The sequence below is a fragment of the Ruditapes philippinarum genome, unplaced genomic scaffold (assembly GCF_026571515.1).
Source record: "Ruditapes philippinarum isolate M1 unplaced genomic scaffold, ASM2657151v2 ctg328_1_1_1_1, whole genome shotgun sequence".
Classification (NCBI taxonomy): Eukaryota; Metazoa; Mollusca; class Bivalvia; order Venerida; family Veneridae; genus Ruditapes; species Ruditapes philippinarum.
This window is the reverse complement of record NW_026857729.1, coordinates 47,652-73,528: the sequence shown is the minus strand read 5'-3', so window position 1 is coordinate 73,528 and position 25,877 is coordinate 47,652. Positions and strand designations below refer to the sequence as shown.

The 25,877-nt window shown below is 33.7% G+C and overlaps 1 protein-coding gene across 2 annotated transcripts; it reads left to right on the top strand.

Moving 5' to 3' along the window:
* Positions 1-25,877, top strand: LOC132750723 (kinesin-like protein KIF23). 2 transcript variants are annotated; one of them, XM_060740754.1, is made up of 23 exons: positions 1-134; positions 1,767-1,836; positions 2,958-3,050; positions 3,519-3,663; positions 4,515-4,651; positions 5,510-5,634; positions 6,540-6,713; positions 7,786-7,898; positions 8,713-8,834; positions 9,333-9,435; positions 11,162-11,361; positions 12,448-12,607; positions 13,176-13,237; positions 14,215-14,317; positions 15,611-15,819; positions 16,846-16,956; positions 17,858-18,026; positions 18,583-18,743; positions 19,128-19,215; positions 19,564-19,703; positions 20,454-20,638; positions 23,312-23,358; positions 25,718-25,735. In XM_060740754.1, the coding sequence occupies exons 1-22, from the start codon at positions 115-117 to the stop codon at positions 23,349-23,351; spliced, it is 2,730 nt and encodes a 909-aa protein (XP_060596737.1). In that variant the 5' UTR covers positions 1-114; the 3' UTR covers positions 23,352-23,358; positions 25,718-25,735. The 2 variants fall into 2 exon arrangements, with proteins under 2 accessions (XP_060596737.1, XP_060596738.1); XM_060740755.1 differs by lacking the exon at positions 23,312-23,358 and having other exon boundaries at positions 25,718-25,877.

Here is a 25,877-nt window from a genome sequence, read left to right as displayed (position 1 = left end):
AGCAATTTCATTGGTTTAAGTCACCGAAAAGCACGAAATTCGAAAGAAGATCAGAGGTTGTAAAAATAAAGAAAATATAAAATATTTAAGTTATCTTCGGATCTTCATAGCGATATGCCGCCAATGAGACCTCAGTGAGAATCATTTATATTCTGTATTTCTACAATATAGTTTTAGATAATTAAATTTTATTTCTTGTTTCAGAGCAAATCTTTTCTTGCGCTTTTTTCAGATTTTGGTGGGTGGGGTATAGAAAATAAGTTGTCAATAATTTTAACATGAAAATTATTTCTGCCTCCGTTTCTAGCCAAAAGTTCTAACCATCAGGACTCACTGTAGCATTACGGCACTTTTCAAAATTATATGAAAATACGAATATCTATCTTTGTCATTTCCAGATGGCCAGAAAAAGGAGCGTTTAGTAGTCCTATATAAAATAATTATATGATGTTGTTTGAGATATTTTTGCTTCTGGGCAAAGCAACGTGATATCGAAATTGCTCTAATTCCATAGCATGTTACGACACAAAATCAGGCGGAAAGAAAAAACAAGACAACGTGTATTTACATTAATTTTGACAAAACTAAAAAATAAATTATACCTTTTGTCACAATAATTAAACTGTCACATCCGCAAAATCATGATTAAATCCTCTGATGTATTTAAATTACTTTTACAGCCGATAAACAAATGGTGGTCATATAGTGCGCGAAATCTGATTGGCTAATTCAAATGCAAGCGTTTTTAATGAAATAATTGCCCATGCACCGTCAGTGTGTTGGATTATATTTTTCCGTTCAAAAGTTTGGAATCAATCTGTAAAACGCCTTACTTAACAATTATGGTCGGTAGACAAAAACTGATCGATGTTTATTTTTTATTTTAAATTAACAAGTACAATGTTTGATTTTGTTTATGATTGAGCATGAAATTGATAGAAAGAAAATAAGCTTTTGAATAAAGTTTGAAAGGCAAGACAATAGACATTTTTAATTTTTTATTATGCTATGAGCAATAACTATTACACGTCAGGCTTGACCGACATAAACTATAACAAGCCTGTAACGTCTAATATATTGGACTAGCTAGAGCTTTAAGTTGCAGTTGAATAAAATCAATTAAAATCGTTTGCAAATTAATATAACAATACAGTGATTTTATTCACTTTGTTTTACAGCCGAATAAAGGCTGTTTTCCCTAGCCCAAAATAGGTATATTTTCCCTTAAAAATTCTAATATTTTCCCCTTAAATGCCTCATGCTCTTCCTTACCAGAACCATGACTTAACAGCATCTGACTTATATTAGTTAGAAGACAGAAATCTGTCCCTATAGATAGCCTCTGCCATATACCATGCATGTGAAAATGAATTGAAATAGTTTTTTTTTCATAAAATGTGTGGGTAAATTCCGTTTTCAGTTGTTGGAATTTGATTTTTAAGGTTTCCCCCTTTTGTGATTTATCCCGCTATATTTTCCCCTTCAGATAGCCACAGGTTGTTTTGAAAATTGGAAAAAAATCACTGCAATACTTTTTTTGTTTCAATAAACTTATTTTTCAACACATGATATAAAAATGAACAAAGCACTGAAAATAATTGTTGTATGATTGCAAAATTATAATCTACTCTAGTATTATTCCTGAGATTTTGAGCAAAATTCTGTTAAAATGCAATTGATCAAAGATTAGTGGTCATGTTTCCTTTAAACACAGAAAAGCACATGAACTCAGAAAAATTTTCAATAATTTCATAATTATCTTGCAGAAGAGGCAAAACACCAAGAAAGAGAGGCAAGAATGGAGGCAGTACCTCGGAAACAGTTGAACCAGTTGAGGTAATGTTGTACTTCATTAAGTAACATTCTGGATTGAGTAGCTGTGTGTCTCAGTTTCAAATTGGCCCCTGTTTCACTCTCCAATATTATACATGTAATTTTGTTTTCCTCTGGCAAAATTTTCCATCTCTAAATTAAAAGTCAAAACAATATACAAACTGTAAGTTCAATCACTTTCTGATGTTATGTTTGTTATTTAACACTTTGACTGCTAATGCCAACAGATTCTACCGTCAGTGCAGACAAAGAAATAAGCTGCACTGTTAAGTGTTAGCTAGCCTATTCTTTCAATGCATATTTTAAAAAAGTCTTTAAAGGTGGATGGATAATTAGGAAGTTTTGTCCTGTTTTAAAGATGGGCATGTCTTTTTGATAGGATATTTAATAAGGTTAGGGTTATATAGGAAACACCTGTTGCTTTTACTAATTTTCATCCGACTTGAAGCAGTGATATTTTTCCTGTATTTTACAGTCGAAAAAAAGCTGTTTGCCCTAGCTCAAAATAGGTATATTTTCCCCTATTAGGCCTAAAAATGCTAATATTTTCCCCTGAAATGCCCTGTGCACTTCTTCACCAGAACCATGACTATACAGCATCTGACTTGTTATATATCAGCTTTAAGACAGGAAGCTGTCCTTATAGCCTCTGCTATGTACCATGCATGTTAAATTGAATTGATATTGAAAATTTTATAATATGTGTGGGTAAATTGCATTCTCAGTTGTTGGAATTTGATTTTCCCCATTTCTAATTTATTGCCCTATATTTTCCCCTTCAGGAAGCCACAGGTTGTTTTGAAAATTTGAAAAAAAAATCACTGTGAAGATTATTACCACAATAGTCAATATATCTCAATGCCCAATTTTAGCACCATTGGATTTCTGAGCCTTTTTAACATTAATGTTTTAATTTATACGAAAGCATCTATGATAAATCATGTGACTGACTGATCAGGGGATAAACTCTATGCTATTTATAGACAAAAAATTACACTACGACTGTGTCATGGAATACGTACAGATATAATATTACCGTGTCAAATGTATAAATACTGTGTCAAAAAGGCAGGAAACGCTCTCTAGAGAAAACACTGATTTCTGTTAATGTATATGTATTACAGGTATACTGTAGAGTTAGACCTCTCGACAACCCTGGAGATGCAGTTTGTTTAACAGTTGTTAGTAATGATAAAGTCAAACTTCTTTCATCAGAGGTAAGAAAATTCTAATAATCACATTGGGATGCAGCATTCCCATAAATCTAGAATCATGTCAGGTAAATCAGGAATTTGCAAATTAGTCTTGGAATTTTAAGAATCGATCTTGAAAAATCAGCCGTATCCCCCACTCTTTTTTAAGAATTAACACTAGTATAAAGATTTAATATGGAGAGAATATTGACTTTTAGATAAGTTTTATTAAAACATCTCCCTTGACCTTATACTGTTCAAGGAAATGTTTTGAAAAAATCAAAATAGAATAAAAATAGAAAAGTGAGTGGACCAAAACAGTTCTTAATATATAGTTTTTTTTACAATTTATTTTTGGCCTAACCAGAATTCAGATTTGATTTAACAGTTTTTGCTTACTATTTAGACAGCATTGTCTGGAAAAGAAACATTGTTAATGGACTTGTCTATGAAGTTTCATTGTTTTGATTGTTAAATTATTGACTGTTTTAGAACTCACTAGCGTTTGCAAGAACAGGGCAGTTGAAGGAGATAGAGTATAAATTCCAGCATGTATTTGATGAGTATACTTCACAGAACGCCGTGTTTAACCATGTGGCCTATCCACTCATTGATGATCTGGTGCATGGGAAAAATGGTTAGTGAATATTTGTTTTGGGGCAAAGCTATCATAACATTTTAGATCTGGTACATGGGAAAAATGGTTAGTGAATATTTGTTTTGGGGCAAAGCTATCATAACATTTTAGTTAATGCCCCGATTGTATACAATAACATCTCCCTCTTTGACAGACAAAAATAATTGAAGAAAAAGGAAAGTGACATTTAATTAAAATGCAGCCCCAAACAGTGCCCAGCCACACAGGAACATGGGTAAGTCAACTGCACCATATAGGGCAACAAACAAAAAGAAGGGTTCAAGAGTGGAACAAGGAAGGGGAATATCAATCATAGCCAATAGTAAACTATTTAATTATAAAAGCTATCTATAGAAAATTAAAATCATTGAGGTTATTTATTGTAACAGAAATACAGGAAAAAGGGTGGAGGGGCAATAAATTGGGGGGAAAGTGGGTAGGACAAATTGAAAAGGAAATACATATTGTTTGGAGTTTCAATGAAATTCCATATAACGACTGCGTATTTGAGAAAAGCTGACCATCACCCTTTGAAAAATGAAGTTTATATGGACAAAATTAAATGGACTTGCAGTTTATGATGCCCAAGAGTAGTATTAATATATTTATGTACTGAATGGTGAAATTTTGTTCTTTAACAGTTTGAATGAATGTGTTTAATAGATTCAGCTATACAAAAAAATGTAACTTTTTAAGAGACTAATGTTGAAATGATCTCACAATTGAGAATTTATGTTAGTCCTTTTTACAGTGATGTCTTATCATTTCTGAATTGCAGTAAAAAAACCAACCGAACAACAATCATGTTTATCAAAAAGTAATTTCATTCAAGTGTTAATTTGTGTTTTCAGGACTACTGTTCACATATGGTATCACCTCGTCGGGAAAGACGTACACAATGACAGGCACACCTCAGGATCAGGGTATACTACCACGATGTCTGGATGTCATATTTAACAGTGTAGGGGAATACCAGTGTAAAAAATATGTAAGTCAAGTATCGTTTATACAGATTTTTAGCCTGAAACCTGCTAGAACAGAAACTGATTAGCCATTAACACTAATATAGATAATAGAGCCAGGTCAGCCTGCCTAACTTAACAGTCTCAGCGTTTTTTTCTCAACACTTTGGGAATGGTGCCGGTACCAGACTGATTGGGAAAAAATGCATTATTTTGACTTAAATTGGGAATTTTTATAATGCATTTTTTTCCAACTACAAATAATATTAGTCATCATGAATAAAGATAGCTAACAGCTTCCACGGTCCTGGTAAAATTTTTCCTCTCTAATTTTAAAGTCGAAACTTTATATATCTTGGATTATATGATTTAAGAGAAATCTTTTGGCCTTTGGGAATTTTGAACACCCTTTTTTTTTAAATTTAAACATTGGGAATTTTAATGTCTATTTTCTATTAGGAACAGTGCCGTTTAAGGGTACCCAGTGGTAGTTATATAAAGAAAAAAAACACTGAGTCTAGGCTGTATCCTGTTAGTAACTCAATATAAATTTGTATTTTCATATTGCAATTTAAAGTAAGGCGACTTTATTAAAACAAATTTAGCAGGTTAAGGGTTAAAATCCACGATAACAAATACAAATATGAGCCGTGTCATGACAAAACCAACATAATGGGTATGCGACCAGCATGGATCCAGACCAGCCTGCGCATCCGCAGCAGCATGGATCCTGATCAGACTGTGCGGATGTGCAGGCTGGTCTGGATCCATGCTGGTAGCACACGCACTATGTTGGTTTTGTCGTGACACGGCTCATATGTAATATCAAGCAAGAACAGTTTTTTTCCTGTTTTCATGATGTCTTGAATTCTATATTCATGTAGGTGTTTAAGCCAGACAAGATGAATGGATTTGAGGTACAGTCGGAGGTTGATGCCATGATGGACAGACAGAAAAAAGACATTTTACCTGGTCTAACACCTAAAACACCTTCAACGCCTAGAATAAAGTATGTCCCAATTTCATTTTAATCATGATAAGGTTACTAATCTAGGTCAGCAGTTTCATTCAGAAAGACAGATAATTGTTTTCTTGCATAGCAGACTGGCGTTTCCGTGAGTTTTACCCATGCCGGAAATTTCATCTGGCATGGGGGGTGCCAGATGAGTCGCGTGCCAAACAACAACGTCATTTTAGCGCCATTTATGAATGAACCGCGTTAAAATGACGTCGTTTTAGAAGGGAAATATGTGCTAAGGATGACGTCATTTCGCCGTTGTTATTTAAGTTGTAAGTTCATACGCTATTGTAAGAAAATAGTTATGGATGAAATGACTTTAATTTCCATGAACATATATCATATTGAGGTAAACCATTTTAAATATGAAATAATATGGCAGAATATGCAAGAAAAAATATCTTTCATATGTTTGCGGTTCGGATCGGAATATCCGTCCCTCGGGAACCCGCCCATGGGCGGGTCCCCTCGGGACGGATATTCCGGTCCGAACCGCAACATATGACAGATATTATTATTCTTCTTAATTAAATGTCTACATGTGATGAAATATCAACAAGGTAATAATAATTAGAATTTATTTAATATTTTAGTAAATATTTTGTAAAATCATAAGAAATGATTGAATAAATAGTTTGTCAGAATTACAAAATAATTCTATACTGAAATCCAATGAAAATGTATTAACACAGCGACTTTAATCCTTATCATGCTAAATGTTAATGTACGAGAAGACTGGCTGAGTTCTGATTGTGGCATTAGCAAGTACTTGTATGTGCTAGCTCTTTATAAGGACTTGGGGAAAATGTTTGTAAATGTTTTGCCTTAACCAGCTGGTCAATACTGTAAATAACTTACACCTTTAAAATATACAAGTTCTGTATTTTGAATTTCAGTAGGGATAAAGGGGAGTTTGGCAGAGACTGTGGCCGTGTGATCGACACTGGTCGTGTAAACGATGTTGATGAGGATAACACATATGCCGTGTTTGTGTCGTACATAGAAATCTACAACAATTATGTCTATGATCTTCTAGAAGAGTTACCATATGACCCAATTACAGGATACAAGTAAGTATATCGTCTTATTATGACACGGTTGATTCTCAGCACTTGGGGAAAATGACTCGATCCCTAGAATTTGGAATTTTTTTACGATATTTCAGACAAATTGGTAAAAAAACTTGACAACATATTGTATACATTAAATATTTTGTGCATCAAATTTAGACAATGAAATCAATTATTTGGTTACTTTAACTCCTTTTGTATTTCATTCATAAGCAAATGTTACAATATTTGGTATACAAGATTACAATTTTCTATGGTATAGTCACAGTGCTGTTTAATGTAACAAAATGACAGATATTGTACTTATTTTTTTTGTTCCTTGGAATGAGAATTTTCTTGTGAAAATTGGGGAAGTTGAGATAAAAAATATACTTTTTGGCATTTGGAATATGATCAAGCCTCTGTATGACTCAATTACAGTAAAGAAGTGAAAGTATATGACTTTGAGCCATGCCATGACAACAAAACCAACATAGTGCGTTTGCGACAAGCACGGATCCAAACCAGCCTGCGCATCCGCGCAGTCTGATCAGGATCCATGCTGTTCGCTATCAGTTTCTCTACTTGTAATAGATTTTTGGTAAGCGAACAGTATAGATCCTGATCAGACTGTGCGGATGCTCAGGCTGGTCTGGATCCACGCTGGTTGCAAACTCACTATGTTGGTTTTGTCATGACGCGGCTCTTTTATGAATTCAAGTTAGATCTTAAAAATGATATATTTAAGTTACTGTAAAAGTATATGTAGATTTTTCATGTATTAATTTATCCATAAGTGGTCAAAAGGTGCATTTTATATAATAAATATTTGACATTTTAGCAGTTAGGAATGTTTGCTATTGTAATAAGTGACTCAATAATATTACATAACTGTAATGTTATCAACATCGTTCATCCATGGAATGTCTTGTTTTTGGCTATATCTTTACATGTACAGAAAGGGAACAAAAAATTCTTTTATCTCACTCAGTTTCACACTATGAGATATGACTTTTATCTCAATTGAAAAATTACAATATATACCTCTTAAAAAAGGCAGTGAATGATGTTGTGTATATGGTTTTATTTACAGACCTCCGCAGTCGAAGTTTCTGCGTACAGATGGCTGTGACAACATGTATGTGATGAGTTGTACAGAAGTTGAGATCAAAGCACCAGAGGAAGCTTTTGAGGTGTTGTATAAAGGTAACGAAAATATATATGAGCAGCGCCAACATAATGCGTTTGCGACCAGCATGGATCCGCGCAGTCTAATCAGGATCCATGCTGTTCACTTACAAACCCTATTACAAGTAAAGGAATTGATAGCGAACAGCATGTATCCTGACCAGACTGCGTGGATCCATGCTGGTCGCAAGCTCATTATGTTGGTTTTATCATGATGAGGCTCATATTACTATTCTAAACAATTGGGTTGAGACTTGCGCTATAAAGGGATATGATCAGAATATCTTGACCTGAAACTTGAGTTTTTTTTTCTGGGATTTTTAATGCAAGGGTCACACAAGATGCATAAACAATTACCTTTTGTTATATACCTTAAAGTGATATTGTACATTTATTTGTTAACGAGATAGCGCCAGTAAACAATACAGATTGTCTTACTGCCGGTTGTATTTGTGCGTGTAATGCATGCAATAGAATATAGATAAATATCTTTACAAATATATAATGAATTATGATTATAAATCTCTTTAACCCTCGCCATGTCAAATATCTCCAATGGACTTGTCTAGACAAAACCATTGCATGAGTGGTCATAGCAAAATTTCATATTGGTCATTTTGCTTCAAAATATGAATAGTCAATGAATTGTTCCCTGTGTGAACATCCGGATTATGGTATTTGCATGCAACTTTATTGGTGATTTACTACATTGATAATATTTATTCATACTTCTCACATATTCTGTAATAGAATCATAGTTTGTAGGTCATTGAACCTTTTGAAACTTAGAAGTCAAAGTTCACACTATAGTGCATTGTCTCTAATATTACAGGACAGAAAAGACGAAAAGTGGCACACACAGCACTGAATGCGGAGTCAAGTAGAAGTCACAGTATATTCAACATAAGATTGGTACAAGCTCCACTAGATCCTTGTGGTCAGGAAGTTCTTCAGGTATGCCTCATCTGCCTCAGGCTCAATTCATCATCTTTAGACAGGTCCAGGACCAATTCCCAATTTTAATTCACTTTGCCTTAGGTCAAGGACGCATTTCAAAGTCCTATTTTTCCTGAATATTTTTCAACGTTTCTAGGGATTTTGCATTCTTACCTGTGAAGAAGCTATTAAGCTAGCTCACAGAAGGTCATAGGATCTACTTGGGTTGCTGCTTTGTTTCTGAAATAATTCAGAGGGATGTGAAAGGTCTTCCTTTACCAGTAAAGCTGGACTGTAGCCATATGTTAGTAAGAGTGAAAGAATTGATTACCTATTTTAAATAAAGTTATTGCAAACTATACAGTCAGTGTTTAAATGACTGTAATCAGAGGCCAAGTATAGAAAAATTTATTGTTTTTAGCTCAACTATTCATTATGATATTATCTTACACTAGCAAGCATCTGCGAGTCATTTTCATTAAATGAAAGTAGACAGCACCTTTTTGTTTATTTTAGGACAATGAAAAGATCATTGTGAGTCAACTATCTCTGGTAGATCTTGCTGGTAGTGAGCGGGTGAACCGGACAAACAACAAGGGGGACCGGCTGAAAGAAGCAGGTACGCATAACTAAATTATATAATTGTCTTGATCAAGTAACATTTTGTGTTTAAGTTACAATAACAATAGACCTATGTCATTAGTATACTGTATAGTAAGGTCATCCTTGAAGTCTGACCAGACTGTACAGTAGAACTTCGTAGGTCAAAGTTGAAGGGACTTGCGTTTCATTTTAATGACAAAATTTCAAAAATCACCGATGGTTACAGGTGTGAGAAGTCTGGATCATTGGTGTAAAATTTATTAATGGACTTTGATTTATTTATGATAAACATGATAAAATGTTCTTGGATTCTTTACGGACAAGGGAAAAAATTTACTCATATACTGAAGGTTTTTGTAAAGAAATTATAGTTGAAAAAAATCAGGTCTTTTATTTTAATTGGACACACGCATCGGCACATGGAGGAAATTGACACATAGATGTTCTACTGTAATATTGGTAGCTACTCAGTATATATATCACACTATAAGGTTTTAAAGGTTGATGCACACAAAAGTTAATGTCTTTACTCTATGAAACAAAATGTATCAATGCATACTAAATTAATATTTAACTTGCAGCGTAAAATAAGTTATTATTACTGTATGTGTATTTAAATTCGCGGAAGCAAATTTTCGCGGAAAGGTCAATTTTGGGGGTATATACAAATATTCGCGCTATTTTGAATTCGCGGAGGTGACTGCCGAAAATCATAAATTCGCGTACACCCATCAGGTCAAAAACTAAGGGAAATTACTCTTACATGATTAGCCAATGGTTTTCGCAAGCAGCCTTCTTTCATTTTACATACTTTTTACAGTAACCATTGTGGGTCTTCACAGTTATTTTCAACACCTGGTGTCAAACAATACGCTATTGTTCAGAACAAAGACATTCAATTTGTCTAGCGGACAGATTATCGCAAACAAAAGAATGTCCGTTAACGTGCGTGATTTTTCACAGTTTTAAACAGCACTGGATGAGACCATAATCTTTCCACCGATTTTGTTAAAATGTTGACTGAGTAATTGTGTTTTGTTTTCCATGTTTTCATCAGTTAAAATCGTCAATGTTTGTGTTGTTTGTCATGTTTGTTTAGAAAAACAAAATATAATATGATCATATGTCAAGACGTTTATCACTCAGACTATGAAAAAAATAGCGTGATACAATGGTATTGTTCAAACATGTATATACTTATATAAGAATCCGATAATCATATCAGTCAAACAATAATACGCTAGCAAACTGATTTATATACAGAGCTGAATGTTACATGTACAGTTTATACAACAGTAAAATCACTTTTTGAAAGCGCCATGGATACAAAACTTATGGCAGCCGTGAACACGCTGTTATACATTGTTCTATAGATGCGCGAAAATATGACTATTAAGAAATTATTGGTGTACAAATATTCGAGCTAAGCATGAATTTGCGGATTGAATGTCACCGCAAAGATCGCGAAAATTTGAAGCCCGCGAATATTTATACACATACAGTGTATTATTCGACAATACGGTCAAGCTGATGCCTAGATTCAAACTCTTTAATATAATATTAATGTACTCAGAGTTATTGAATCAACTTGCTCAATTACAGTTTTATACAACTTTTAAGGCTTAGTTAGTAATCCTTTCCTAGAGAAACATGTGAAATGGTGAAAAGTGTACACTACAGAGATAAATGTTCACACGGTGAAATGTCTTGTTATTTTAAAAGAATTTATTTCTGGAATGTAGGTAATATAAACCAGACTCTGATGTCACTACGAACATGTCTAGAGATGCTTAGGGAAAATCAGATGACGGGTGGAAACAAAATGGTGCCGTACCGGGACTCCAAACTTACACATCTGTTCAAGAACTACTTTGATGGAGATGGTCGTGTCAGGATGGTTGTGTGCGTGAACCCGAAAGCAGAAGAATTTGATGAAACTGTTGTAAGTATTTTGACCTTTGACCTTTTGTGAATTTACATAATTCCGTGGATGTGAAATCTTGTAGTTTTGTCACAAAGTAAATTTTCGTGGTTACTTTAATTTGTAGACTGTTTATCTTACCAAAAGGTAAAATGTAAATAATGTGATGCAAAATAATCTTAAAGCAGACAAAAATTTTGTTTGGTCTTAAAGTTGTAGATTGACCTATCCACGAAAACCACAAATTTAGTGCCCCACAAATAAGTATGATTTTGCAGTATCTAAAGTATGTTAACATAAAGTTGAAATTCATTAATTTTAGCTAGGTTCAACTTATTGAAATAGCTTTCAAGTACTATCTGGCACTGTAACTATTGAAGAATAGAGTTAAATACTAAATGAGGTAAATTAATTGGGTTCAGGTTACTGACATTGCTCATGCCAGAAATAATGCACAGAAGGGTCACTAAAGTGTACCTCCATAAGATTGTTACATGATTGTATTAGTAAGGTAAACATACTTTAAACTACCATGATGCCCCCTGTGGCTGAGGGGTTTCCTTTAATGATAGAGGCATAAGAGTTGCAGCCACCATTAATCCCTGCGTGATCGTAAGGGGCGACTACATGGGTCTGATTAACTGAAGTCTATGCATCTCTTAGCTCCAGGAGATTAGGTGGTTTTGACCCCTTGTGTTGCTTTGAAATTTGTAACACCTAAGGTTAGCCAAAATCAACATTCCTGCTTTGGCGCTTTTTGACATAAACTGTGTTGGTGCGCCATAAAACCAACCAAACAAACAAACAACCATAATAATAGAATTTTAATAAGAAAAAAATATAATACTTTTTAATAGTTTAATAACAGTGCAGAGTGAAAACTTGTGTCAGGGAAAATAGAGGATAACAAAGAAGCAAAGAATTTCAAAGTTTTATACAACACCATTATCATTTCAAACCCTTTCTTAAGGTATAGCTCATCTCAAAGTTTTTGGACTAGTGGTGGGGAATTCTTTAAGAAATAGGGGGAAATGTAACATTTTGGAATGGGGAATTAGCCTTAAAAAAAGGACACTGATTGTGGTATATATTTATTCTTGTTTACAGCATGTTATGAAGTTTGCCGAGATGTCACAAGAGGTCATGGTTCAGAGGTCACAGCAGGTGAAGTTTGACCTTGGATTGACCCCAGGTCGTAGACGCCTGGGAGAAAAATTACGAGAGGAGCGGTTAAGAGAGGAGGCTGAGAGAGAAATTAAACAAGAATGTGAGTTGATTATTCATTACTTTAGATTTTTGGCATATAATCATTAGTGAATATAGATAGGGGATATTGAATGAGTGTAAGCCAGAGGTTCGCATAATATAATTTTATTCGAGTTCAATAAATTCAGTTATGAACTTACACAAATTTAATATTCTATTTATCACATACCAAAAATAAAGACTGTTTAAAGAGTAACATCACGTGAAATACCATTTTTACGGAGTCGCAAAATCAGCAAGGGTGTGTGATAAATAATTGTTATTAAGATTTCTCTTCATTTGTTTGTTTTCTTATGGACTTTTCCAGTTTTCAACAGTGAAAAATGATAACACCACATTTTTCTGTTCATTACTAGGTCAACTGCTCACAAACAGTATCATAAGCAAAGCTATGTGTTCTTTTGTGTAAATCAGGTCAACCAGTGACCATGTATAAAATTGGATGTTACAAACATGCAACTCAAGTGTACATGTATTTATTTTGTTGGGGTTTTAACAAATAATTGTGTTTTAAAGTTGTCTTTATTGTGAATTAAAATCTAAATAATTTTCATTTATTTTTCTGACAGTGATGCCAGTACCTTTACCTAGTCTTATTTATACATTAGGACCAGACTTCCCTAATCTTGAGGTAAGCTCAGAGTTCATCATTATCTGATATGTTTATATGATTAAAGGGCCTAAATTTTGAGATATTAAGTTGATTTTGTTTTTGGTTGATCTATTTATAAAGAGTTTCAGTTGCTGACTTGAGTTTAAGTTTGAAGCTTCCCTGCAAGCTTATGAAAAAGATCTGTGGTCCCAGTTTGGTGCCTTTAAGTTTCATACTTTGTCTTTATTAATGTGTCACTTAGGATCCTCCTTTATAATAAAAGCTGGAAAGTAACGAAATGTCAATTACATTGTTAGTGATACTTCAAACAAGAGCAAAAAGTGAAATATTTACATGGGTGTAAATATTCAGGATTTCCCAGAATTCTGGATATTTTTCAAATTCCCCTTTTTTTCTCAAAGAATGCTGGAGGCAAAATTACTATATACAGGATTTTATAAATATGATGTTGGGGGTAATATGATTAAATTCCACCTGTCAACAAATTGATCACAAGATTTGTGTTATATATTAGAACCTTTTCCCTTGGATTAGGATTTAGGGCAATTGGTTTGTGGTTTCTTGAGTTTAAAAATAGCTTTTGTTATCTCCCTTTATTGTTTTGTTATTCTGTAAACGTTAAAGGCACCTTATGCCTCAGAAATTCATAATTATATACTTCTTAAGAAATATCAAATAATGGATGTAGAGCATTTTAGTTGTTTTAAAACTTAAGGAATTAGCGCTGAACGTGCAGAAATGTGTCAAAGGTAAAAAAAATATGCAAACAAAGTAGTATTTTGACTTCCATACAAAATACCAATGTACTATAATTATACCAATTATTAACAGAATAAAGGAAGCAAAAAATACTAATAGTTCACCAATGTGGCAAATAAGTAATTTTTGGAAACTGTAAAATGATGCCAAAAATAAATGTTTTTTGAGGAATGAAAATGATAGCATTTTTGAGGCATTAATGATCATCTATCTGTAATCTATTCTTGTAATTTCAGTTGGTAGATTACAGTGATGAGGAAACATTGAGAAGGTTGATACAATGCCTGTGTGAACGTGACACAAAAAGACAAACTTTACTGATTGACTTTGAAGCCAAAGGTATGTTCTGTATATTGCTTTCTTCCACGGGATTATATTACATGTTCAGTTTCCGTAAGGGCCAATTCAATATTAAATTGCTGAATTTCCTGAACGGACTTGTCCAACTTTTATTTTGGCTCTGTCCATTACCAATTTTAAGGGATGCCATACTGAAATTTAGGACTTTGGTTATCCCAAAAGTTTACAGCTTGGCCTTGACTGCATGGATATGAAGTTTAATCTAGCTGTTTGCGAATGCTTTAAGTTGTTTACAAGATTAGTGTATTATAGAGGCTGAAGAAGACTTGAATTTCATTAGCGTTTCCTTGTTTGTTTGCTTTCCTGCTGACTTTATGAATGAAAAAAAAAATACTCAATGTTTCTGGTTCTGAAAATAGACTTCCTTAAGAACATTAGGGGGGGGAGGAGGGCATTGGGGACATGTTTCAGCATAATAGATTTTCCTGTTTTAAGTAGGGATGGCAACGAGTAACTGTTTAACCGAGTACTCTATCGAACGTCCGAATATCGGTTAACGAAATTGATATTCGATTACTCAGAAAAAATATATAATTTATATTTTTTAACTATTTAGAAAGATTGGTGTGTCCAATTAGTTCTGAAATTGGGAATTATGCATGTATCTTCATAAATACCTGTTCAATGCAATCAAAACATCCTTGCAGAGGTGCGAAAAGTATATCATAAATTTAACGAGGCGATCAACAGTTTGACATGCGCACCTGTGTCGCTTATGTCATCCAGCTTTTATGATATTCAATAAACTTTAATTGTGTAACAGTTTGTAGCGGAAGTAACTGTTTTGAAAACAACAAAAAGCCGATTGCAATTATGAATGTAAGAATAAAGGTAACTAGTATTTAGACCCGTATTAAACTTTTGTTGCCGCCGATCAGTCCATATTATTTCAAGACGAAAAAAGATATATGAACTGTTATACATGTTTTAAACTTGATATTGCATTAATTAAAACGTTGTAAAATATAATGTTGTTGAATTAATTTTAATTAATTTTTCTCTCGTGCAATCCTATTTATAGTTACGAATTATATGAATTTAAATCGAAAACGAAAGTAGCATGTGGACGGTGTTGATAGTGTGAGATTAACTTTGAAGATCACTAGAAATCATCCGAGTAACCGAGTACTCGATCGGAAAAATGACCGAGTACTCGAGTATTGATTTTTGTATTCGTTGCCATCCCTAGTTTTAAGCTATTTGTCACTGTATATGTTTAACATACAATAGTTATAGTGAAGCAGATTTCTTATTTTCTCAATATCTCTTCAGGAAATCAGTTTAGAAATTATCTACTGGACTTTGAGAGAGATTATGAACGATTGAAGGAGAGAAACGAGGAGCTTGAGTCAGTCACAAACAAACATGGAAGTTTGACGTCCAAATTGGAATCGAAATGTCGAGGTCTCGAGCAGAAGGTCAGCTCCCTACAGCATCAGTTGAACGAGGCTGACCGATTAAGACGTGAATTTGAGGCCAAGGTAATACTAAGATCAAGATTGTTGAATATATTTGGAGACGAGTCTTCCTGCAAAAATAGTTTTTTCCTAGTTTTTACCTTTGTACATTTTAATCTAAATAGTTTGCTGGTACATTTTTCTCTGCAAAATATTGATTCTACAGGCCTGTTTTTCCCAACTTTTTCGGAATGGCACAAACACATTTTGGAATTGAGGAGAAAAGCAGCATTAGAAGTCCAAATTGGGAATGCTTTTGGTTTTAAAAATGCCTCATTTTTCAAGGAATAACTGTATAAGAAGAACTAGAACTCCATGAGTCGGATGTGTCGCCTTGTGAACAGTATAGTTGTCACTTAAGCATGTTCTTCTTAAATGTAGGTTATTTATTAACACTGCTAAAGGGCAATAACTAAAAAAATAAGAAGTGCAGAGTACCAGTTTTTGTGCACTGCACTTCTTCTTAATGAGATCTATCATCCTATGAAGATAATCAAGTCCATAGCTTTTATAGTTGATGAGAAATGGCCTGGACAAAATTAAAGTATTAAAATTAACAAAGGGCAATAACTCAAAAACCATGGCAGGGCACTCGTTTGGTGGTTTTTAGGGCCGAATATGGGTACCGTTCCCCTCTCAAAATCATATGTATTTTTCCCTTATCTCAGAAAAAAATCCCCTCCAAATTCTAAAAGTCTCAACTTAAAGTAATTGTTTGATTTGTTAGTCTAATACTAGCTATTGATTTCAATGGTAGGAAAATAACAAACTATTGAAACCAATGGTAGGAAATAATGTAATGTGTAAATGTGATAAAAAATACACTAAATACATGATAACATAAAATTTCGAATTTTGTCTTAAAACGACGCAAAATTTCCCTTCCTTAGGGCATGGGTACCTGTCTCCAAAAGGTGTTTTACCAGCTTTTATTGCAGCCATTTCATTCTGTTTTGTATATGTATATTACAAATGAATATATAGACACTGTACATACAGCACCATTTTGAATCTTGTGTCATGATACAATATTGTGTTATATGTTTACAGTTGTATGATAAGAGTATGAAGATCAGACAAGAACAAACGGAGAAAGAAAGATTGAAGGACAACTTTAAACAGAGATTAGAGATGAATAATATACATTGGGAAGAAAATTTGGTAAAATCATTCTTCTTTAGTTTTCATTATTAGGGTTGCTTATAGGTGTTATTAAGAACTCCTCAGCAAATGTAGATTTTTGGTTTTTTCTGTTTCCAATAATATGGGCAACACAGCATTCTTATTATCAATACATTTAGTAAGTTGTAGCTGAAAAAGTTTGTTTGTACCCGAGATTAGATTGAGGGGGGGGGGGGGCGAATGCAGAGTTCTGGAGTATCCCTATAAAGGTCTCATGCAGTAATAAACATTTGATAGCAAAACTCAGTGCATAGGTTTTTATGATAAAAAAAGATGTTATCTAAATTTGAAAGGTAAGTATTGGTTTTCTTTGATACAGGAGTATTGTCACTTTAATGGAATTTTCTTGCATATCAGACAGGATTATCTTCCCTTTACACCGGTGCTAGAAAACTCAATCTTACCTTTTGAATCTTGTCAAGGTCTTTAAATCTTTTCTCAGGATAAAGGCAAAAAAGAATTTTAATGCAAGGTGTGGCTTATTGTTCAGTTTTCTTACAAAACAGATAAATACAGAATCCCTAATACTCTCTAATCCCTAATACTGAATCCCTAATACTGTTAAACTAATGTGATGTTACTCTCTTAAATACTGTTATGCCTTGTCGTGTTTGAAATATTTAAAGAGGTGTGCATGGCTAAGTGACAAAGGTTACTGTTTAAAAAAATGTTTATAAAATGTAGAAGCTCCAGGTGTTTTCTATCACCTAAAGTTGAAAGTTGTCATCATTTAACCTAACAATGATATGTTTGAATAGGAATGAAAATTTTCAATGTTAACCCCGAATACAGGATATTCAGATCTTAATATAATAGTGTAACAGGTTTTGCTCATTTAAGGAATTTTTTTATAATTTTCAAACATTTGAATCATTTGTAGGATAAGGAAAGAAGGAAAATTGAGCGAGAAATGGGGATGGCATTGGAGGAGAAGGAGAAAAAGTTCAGTATGATGAAAGAAGTGTTGGACAGTGATACCCCGGTAGCTAAACCACGTACGTTCAAAACGCCAGGAACCACGATAAAGACTAGGACCTACACAACACCAGGTAAACTTAGGAAATTTACATTTATTAGGCTATTGTTTTACTATCAAGCGCTTAGAATAGTCAAGTGCGCCGTCCCACAGACAGCTCTTGCAGTGCTGCATCTAGAATTTCAAAATTATGGGGGATTGTCCCCCACTCAACTGAAAAATGTGGGGGATTGAAAAAAATGAGGGGGGACATAAATTTACCTTACAATATGAAGTATCGAAAATAATTCATTTATTTAATGTTTAGGCATTTTTGACTGCTATCGTCCGCTCAACAACAGAAATAGAAAAAATAGAATATTGACAAATACAACAACATACACAGAGATGACCCAGTTCAGCTGCTACACGCGATTTAGTATGTATTTCAGTCATAACCACGAGTGGAAAAAAACATGGCTGAAGGGATACGATGACGATAAACTGAATTTATTTCAAATATGCAACTTGGTGCGCATTGACTTCAATAAAACGCGCGATCTGCATAAATTATGTGCAAATTACACAATCACGCAGCCTAGATGCAACACTGCTCTTGTTAAAGATCTAGAGATTACTATCATTTTCAGGGGTGATACAGAGTGCCAGGTCTGAGTCTGACGTGTCTTCTATTGGTGTACCTGCCCCGAGGACGAGAACCACATCAGCTGTGCCATCAGTTCGACCCTGGGGCTATGGTGGTAACAACAAACGCCCAGCTCCAAAGACCCCATCAGTTACACCAAGAAGTGTAAGTTTTCTGTTAAGAAAGTAACAAACATGAAGAATTATTTAATATTATTTGTTCAGTTTGCACAAGTAGCAAAAAAATGTAATTGAAAATATACTTTTAACATTTAAGTGAAATAATGATATAAATTTATTGGGTGTTTTTTTTTTTTTTTTGGGGGGGGGGGTGTAAAAAACTTGTTTTAATCATAATTGTTTTAAGCATACATGTATTTGTAAAAGTAAGCCAGTCTTTGGTTTAAAAAAAAATAGCTTGTTGCCTTTATGCGCATTAACAAGTTAAGTCTTATTTAAATGTAATAGGTGTTACTGCACAAAGGTGACAATTTATTGTATATATTTTAGTGAACTATTATTCGAGCATGTTGTACCTTGTTTATTTCAGATACCTCAGTATAATTTAAGACATAGAAGATCCAAATCTAACTCCGAAACATGGCTGGACCATAAACCACCAGGACATTTAGATCTTGGTAAATAAATTTTCTTATCTTGTTTATCACAGGGGGATGGTTGGACTGAGGTGATATTAACCTTTGCACCGCTTAACATTCCCATCATAGTATCTTCCTTTTTTACCTTGAACAAAAAAATTGTATTGTATCAATTATGCTAAAGATGGTAAAGTTGTAAAACGTATAACCTAATTTCATTTACAGACAAAGACAATGTGAATTAATCTAGATAACCACTTGACCAAAACACCTTTAAAAATTTCCATCCCCAAGGGTGTAAATAATTTTTCCATTTTCTAAAATAATAGGGGAGAGGATGGGGTTAAAAAACAACCCCTGTTATATATCTTCTGTTCATGTTTACAGACACTGTATTACAACCAACATTGAAGAAGAAGAAATCTGTAAGTAAACTCGAGTCTAAGGATACGAAAGTGGCCTCTAAATATATGTTGACGGATCAAGGTTTAAATTCTGATGGCGAGTTTCAAACCAGATATTTCAAGGTAAGTGTCTCATTCAGTTTTACTGTCTGTTTATAAGTTGTGAAGGGTTTAAAGCTTTTTCTTGCCAAATATTATATACAAATAAGCTATGAAAATTTCAAAAACTATTCAATGACGTCACGTTGTATTATTATTTGGCGCCCCTTTTCATTTAGTACTACTAGATTAAAATGTCTTTTTAAACGTTTCTTTGCATATAATAAAAAGAAAATTTGTTTAGTTTAATGTAAGATCGAAATATATTTCACCTCGTGAACACCAAAAGTTCATATTTCACTCGTGGCTGCACCACTCGTGAAATATACCTTTTGGTGCTCACTCGGTGAAATATATTCCGATCTTACACTGAACTAAACAAATATCCTCTATTTAATCAAATCTTGAATGTCACTTATGTATCAATATTGCCTTGTTCAATGTTGGCCCTATACATAATGTTTGCCATATGACCTGAACAGTTTTGTAGCTACTAAAAATAGACTTATTCCAGATTTAAGAATATTCTGCGTTTTTCCCAGCTAATCTGTAGGTACAAACAAACTTTTACAGTTATGGTTTTGGAAATACCCATTACAGGTTGACTAATCTATTGTGACAGGCAATGCACCCTGAAGCTATAAGGGTAAAATATGTTGTACCTATGGGATTAGCTGCGAAAAAACAGCATTGGCCGAATTTCAAATAACATCTATTCACTGGATCAAAAAAGAATATACATCAAAGACTGTAATGATTCATTGTTGATTTTAGGGAGATGTGATACCTACCTCTGGGGGCGGAGCTTCTGTCATCTTTAAAGATGTAGAAATCCACAAACAGAAGGAGCCAGGGACCAGGAAGAGACGAAGCTCGTGCCCACAGCCGACAGATTTTGACGGTGAGTGGACCGATCCGGAGGAGAGATGTGCAATTGCGATAGAAGGTCACAGAAGAAAGTAAGTATCTTATTTAATCTTTGTTTATGATTTTTGAGTGTTGTGAAAATTTTTCTTTTGTATATATATTTGTGTACTTACAGCAGCACGCCTCCAGATTCTTTTAATTTTCATGAAAATTTTGGAAATGTATTAAAAAGTAAAATATTGTGAGGTGAACAAAAAAAGTAATTTACATAAAAATGATATTGCAATCGGCACTTACAATCCAAGAAAAATACCAAAAAGTGGTCCACATATGCAAAAACAGCCCATACTGCGTTAGTAACACAGTATAAATAAGGTGATTAAATACTGCAAAATCAGTCTTAAACCGCACATAACATGTGAAATATAACTTGGATCTTCAATATTTTTACCTTTCTTAAAATTTTAGTACATTTTTTCTAAATATTGATTTTCTTGAAATATTTTGGCTCATCTGGAGGCGTGCAGCTTTAAAAAGACCAAAGGTTTTCTCTTTAAACTAAACATCGTATCTTTAGACTCATTATATTATACCACATGGGTGCTTTGTGGCTGAGTTGTTAAGGTTGTTACTTCAATTCACTTGCCCCTCATGGCTGTGGGTTGGAATCCTATGAGGAAGCTAACCAGCTAGCTTACAGAACGTCGATGGTTCTACTCATGGGCCTGTTTGTACCTAAAATATTACTTGGAGGAGCACCAGTAAAGCTGGAAAGTCGCAATATGACCTTTACAATGTAAGTGCCCTGTAATAAGCAACCAAACATGAAAAGAGCATTCCACTGTCCAACATGCATTACTCTAGTACAGAATTTAAAAAAAAAACAGCCTTTATTGCTCTGGATAGACCCTGATGGATTGAACATTGTTTTACCATGAGACACAGATATAAGTCAAATGTGAGACAAATACGAGTCAGATGCACACGAAAACATCAACTTGTCTCATTTTAAGGTTCAAAATAACCAATTTTAGAATTTAGTACCTTTGCATCTTTACACAGATTTTTAAATTTTTGATAATGTTAATGTGGTAAAAATGAAAAATGGACTAAAATGGATAATACATTATTAGCTCACCTGTCACAAAGTGACAGGGTGAGCTTTTGTGATCGCTTTTCGTCCGGCGTCCGTCCGTCGTCCGTCCGTCGTCCGTCCGTCCGTAAACTTTTGCTTTAAATGACATCTCCTCATAAACCACTGAGCCAATTTCATCCAAACTTCACAGGAATGTTCCTTTGGTGGTCACCTTTAAAAATTGTTCAAAGAATTTAATTCCATGCAGAACTCTGGTTGCCATGGCAACCAAAAGAAAAAACTTTAAATATCTTCTTTTAAAAAACCATAAGAGCTAGAGCTTAGATATTTGGCATGAAACATCTTCTAGTGAGTGTCTACCAAGTTTGTTCAAATAAAAGCCCTGGGGTCAAAATTGGCCCCGCCCCTGGGGGTCATTGATTTTCCCTATATGCATAAAGTAAAAACTTAAAAAATCTTCTTTTAAAGAACCCAAAGAGCTAGAGCTTAGATATTTGGCATGAAACATCTTCTAGTGAATGTCTACCAAGTTTGTTCAAATAAAAGCCCTGGGGTCAAAATTGGCCCCGACCTAGGGGGTCATTGATTTTCCCTTTATGCTTATAGTAAAAACTTAAAAAATCTTTTTTTAAAGAACCAAAAGAGCTAGAGCTAAGATATTAAGCATGAAACATCTTCTAGTGAGTGTCTACCAAGTTTGTTCAAATTAAAGCCCTGGGGTCAAAATTGGCCCCGCCCCGGGGGTCATTGATTTTCCCTATATGCATATGGTAAAAACTTAAAAAATCTTCTTTTAAAGAACCATAAGAGCTAGAGCTTAGATATTTGGCATGAAACATCTTCTAGTGAATGTCTACCAAGTTTGTTCAAATAAAAGCCCTGGGGTCAAAATTGACCCTGCCCCAGGGGGTCATAGATTTTCCCTATATGCATAGAGTAAAAACTTAAAAACTATTTTAAAGAACTCAAAGAGCTAGAGCTAAGATATTTAGCATGAAACATCTTCTAATGAGTGTCTACCAAGTTTGTTCAAATAAAAGCTCTGGGGTCAAAATTGGCCCGCTCCAGGGGGTCATTGATTTTCCCTATATGCATATAGTAAAAACTTAAAAAATCTTCTTTTAAAGAACTCAAAGAGCTAGAGCTAAGATATTTAGCATGAAACATGTTCTAATGGGTGTCTACCAAGTATGTTCAAATAAAAGCCCTGGGGTCAAAACTGGCCCCGCCCGGGTTGGGGGGGGTCATTGATTTTCCTTATTTGTGTATAGCAAAAACTTAAAAATCTTCTTTGGAAAAACCCAAATAGCTAGAGTTTAGATATTAAGCATGAAACATCTTTAAGTAAATATCTACAAAGTTTTGTTAAAATAAACGCCCGGGGTCAAAACTGGCCCTGCCCAGGGGTGACATTGTTTTTAACTATATGTGTATAGTAAAAACTTTAAAAATCTTCTTTTAAAATGCCAATGAGCTAGAACTTAGATGTTTAGCATGAAACATCTTCTTATGGGTGTCTACCAAGTCTGTTCAAATAAACAAATAAAAGCCCTTGGGTAAAAATTGGCCCAGGGGTGGGGGGCCTATATACAGGTGAGCGACCTCAGGGCCATCATGGCCCTCTTGTTTTTTGTTTATTTTACAAAAAAATTTACACATATTTCACTAGGAGAAGTAAACAGTCGCCAGAACTTATTTCAGTTGTTTAGACAACATGTAGGTAACTAGATAATATCAGGGAGAAATTAAAGAAACATAAATCATTTATATCATTATAGCAAATATGTAACACCATGTTTACCCAAAGAGCTTCTTCCCCCCTCTTCACACCCCCCCCCCTCAAAAGGAAGGAAAAAAAGAAATCTGTTGGGATAAAATTCTTATCATGTGTATCATATGTGTATCATGTATTGTATCTTAAAGCTGTTTACAGAAGGTTGGTGGTTTAAATTTTTAACTCAGGTGCTTGTAATAATGGATGTTTTGGTATCCAAGGTATTTCACTGCCAGTAAAAGCTGGAAAGTCGTCATATGATTATTAGTAATGGTGTGATTTAAAATCCATCTGAAAACCAAACTCAAACAAAGAAACTGTATTCACAATTTCACATTATTCCCTCTTTATGAAATTTTTTTTTGGTGTTTCACAAGGAAATAAATTCTAGATTTAATCTTTTTAAAAGTTCTATCCAACAAGTTGCTTTGCTTTAGAAATTAGAATACACACATGTATTTGCAGGAACAGAGAAATTCAGTCCACATTGTCCAGTTTACTACACATTATATGGGCTGGCAATGTTTATAGTATTAATATACATGCAAAATTTACATTATGATAGTCAGTCTGTTAAAAATATTCGACTAATTATATCTCAGCTTGACAGTTTAAAATTAATAAGCATAATCATTTAATGTCACTTTAACTTCCAATCTGACCAACATTGTCAGTTTTGTGAATTGAGAAAGCATATTGGTGCCAAATTTAAAAACATAGCTTACATCTGCTGTCTAACATACAACTGACAACATGTTTAGTCTTTCTATACGGATAAATTTTAATTTGTAAATAGAGAAAACTTTTAAAAAACATTTTTAGCAGTTCTGGCTGTATTAAACTTTTTTCATCCATTCAAAACTATATGAGAGATCAGCATGAAACATGTAGGTAGATAGATATCATTTGGTTGAAATGCAGTACAAAATAATCATAACTATATCTTGCTAAATTTTGGAGTTATTGCCCTTTGCGCAGTTGTACACTTTGAACTTTGTCCCAAACTTAACTCTAAAACAAAAAGAGATATCAACATGAAACTTAGTAGGTAGAAAAATGTAAATTGTAATGAAAAAAGTCTTGTCCAAATCACATTATTTTACTTTAAAATACATTTTCAAAATTCATGAATCTGGAGGTATCCTGCTTTAAGCATACTCTACTGTATATTATATATTTTCTGTTTACCATGGCCTTGGCCTTGAGTTGCAAGAGAATATTTTATAAGAAGAATGTTATTGGTTGAGGCTGCAAGTTAGTGCCTGCATATTTTTTTATTTAACATGGGAAATTTGTTCATAATCATACCCACTGGTGAAAGCTTGTTTCCATTACACCCATTTTGTCATCCATATATCAAAGTTTATATCTATGTTGCTTATAATTACATAACATTTATAGTCTAGCAGCTTTATGTTTTAGTATATATTTTTTTAAACATTTTTAGCTCGACCATTCAAGCAATGGGCAGAGCTATTGTTCTCACCCAGCTATTGTACTCGCACTTTGCTTAAGTTTTTTATGTGCGAACTTGTATCTTTAAACTACTAAACTCACTTATTTGATAGCATCATAGAAACTTGGATTTTGACAGAATTATGGCCCTTGTGCTTAGAAAATTCTACATTATACAGACTCTTGGTTTACTATCAAGCATTGAGAATAGTCAAACAAGCTGTCCCACTGACAGCTTAAGCGCATTTTATAGTATTTTAATGCTCCCCAGGTGTTGAGAGGCTTGAGTCATGTACTATTAAACCAGATATTTTGGAGGGGCCAAAAATGTGCCAAAACAACATTTTATCAAAGGTTAAATATTTGCAAATTTCTACTTATAGTTTTGTCAAATTTATATGGAATCAGGAAACAGTTATTTAACTTTCAATTTGAAAAAATTTAATATATCACAAAAATTAACAATTTTACAGTACTGTTTTTCTCCTTTTGGTTATAAATGCTCTTGTGCCAGAATATAGATATCTATGCATAATTATTTTTTTTTTAAAGTAAGACTGAATATGTGTTAACATTTTTTATTCTCTAAAAAGTGTTATTTATTACAATGAATTTGCAAAGCTAGATTGTAATGTAATTATATTTCTTTCTAAAGAAATTTTAATATGTTTCTAAACACTATATTCTATACTAGTTTATTTAGTATATTAAAATTTTGTTATTTTTTCATCAGAACTGATTACCAGTATAAAATAGGGATTTTGTTAGATTGAAGTACCAAACATATATGTCAGAGTATAAAAAATCATATGTTTAATGTATATTCTATTTTTTTTAATTAAACAGGAGAAGTCGTCCTACGCCAGAATCCAGAGTATGAACGAACAGAATTTAGACAATTAAATCCCAGGACCCTATGACAATATATTGACATCAGCAACAGCAGCAATCACATATCATATCTGCAAAAGTAAACAATTTTAATCTCCAAATTTCTCTGAAAATT

Bases quoted from the DNA above. Each gene is read 5' to 3' on its own strand.
- LOC132750723 (XM_060740754.1), top strand. From the start codon at position 115: ATGCCGCCAATGAGACCTCA. The intron at 11,362-12,447 runs GTAAGTATTTTG...TCTTGTTTACAG, and splicing joins AAGAATTTGATGAAACTGTT to CATGTTATGAAGTTTGCCGA. The intron at 16,957-17,857 runs GTAAAATCATTC...AATCATTTGTAG, and splicing joins TACATTGGGAAGAAAATTTG to GATAAGGAAAGAAGGAAAAT.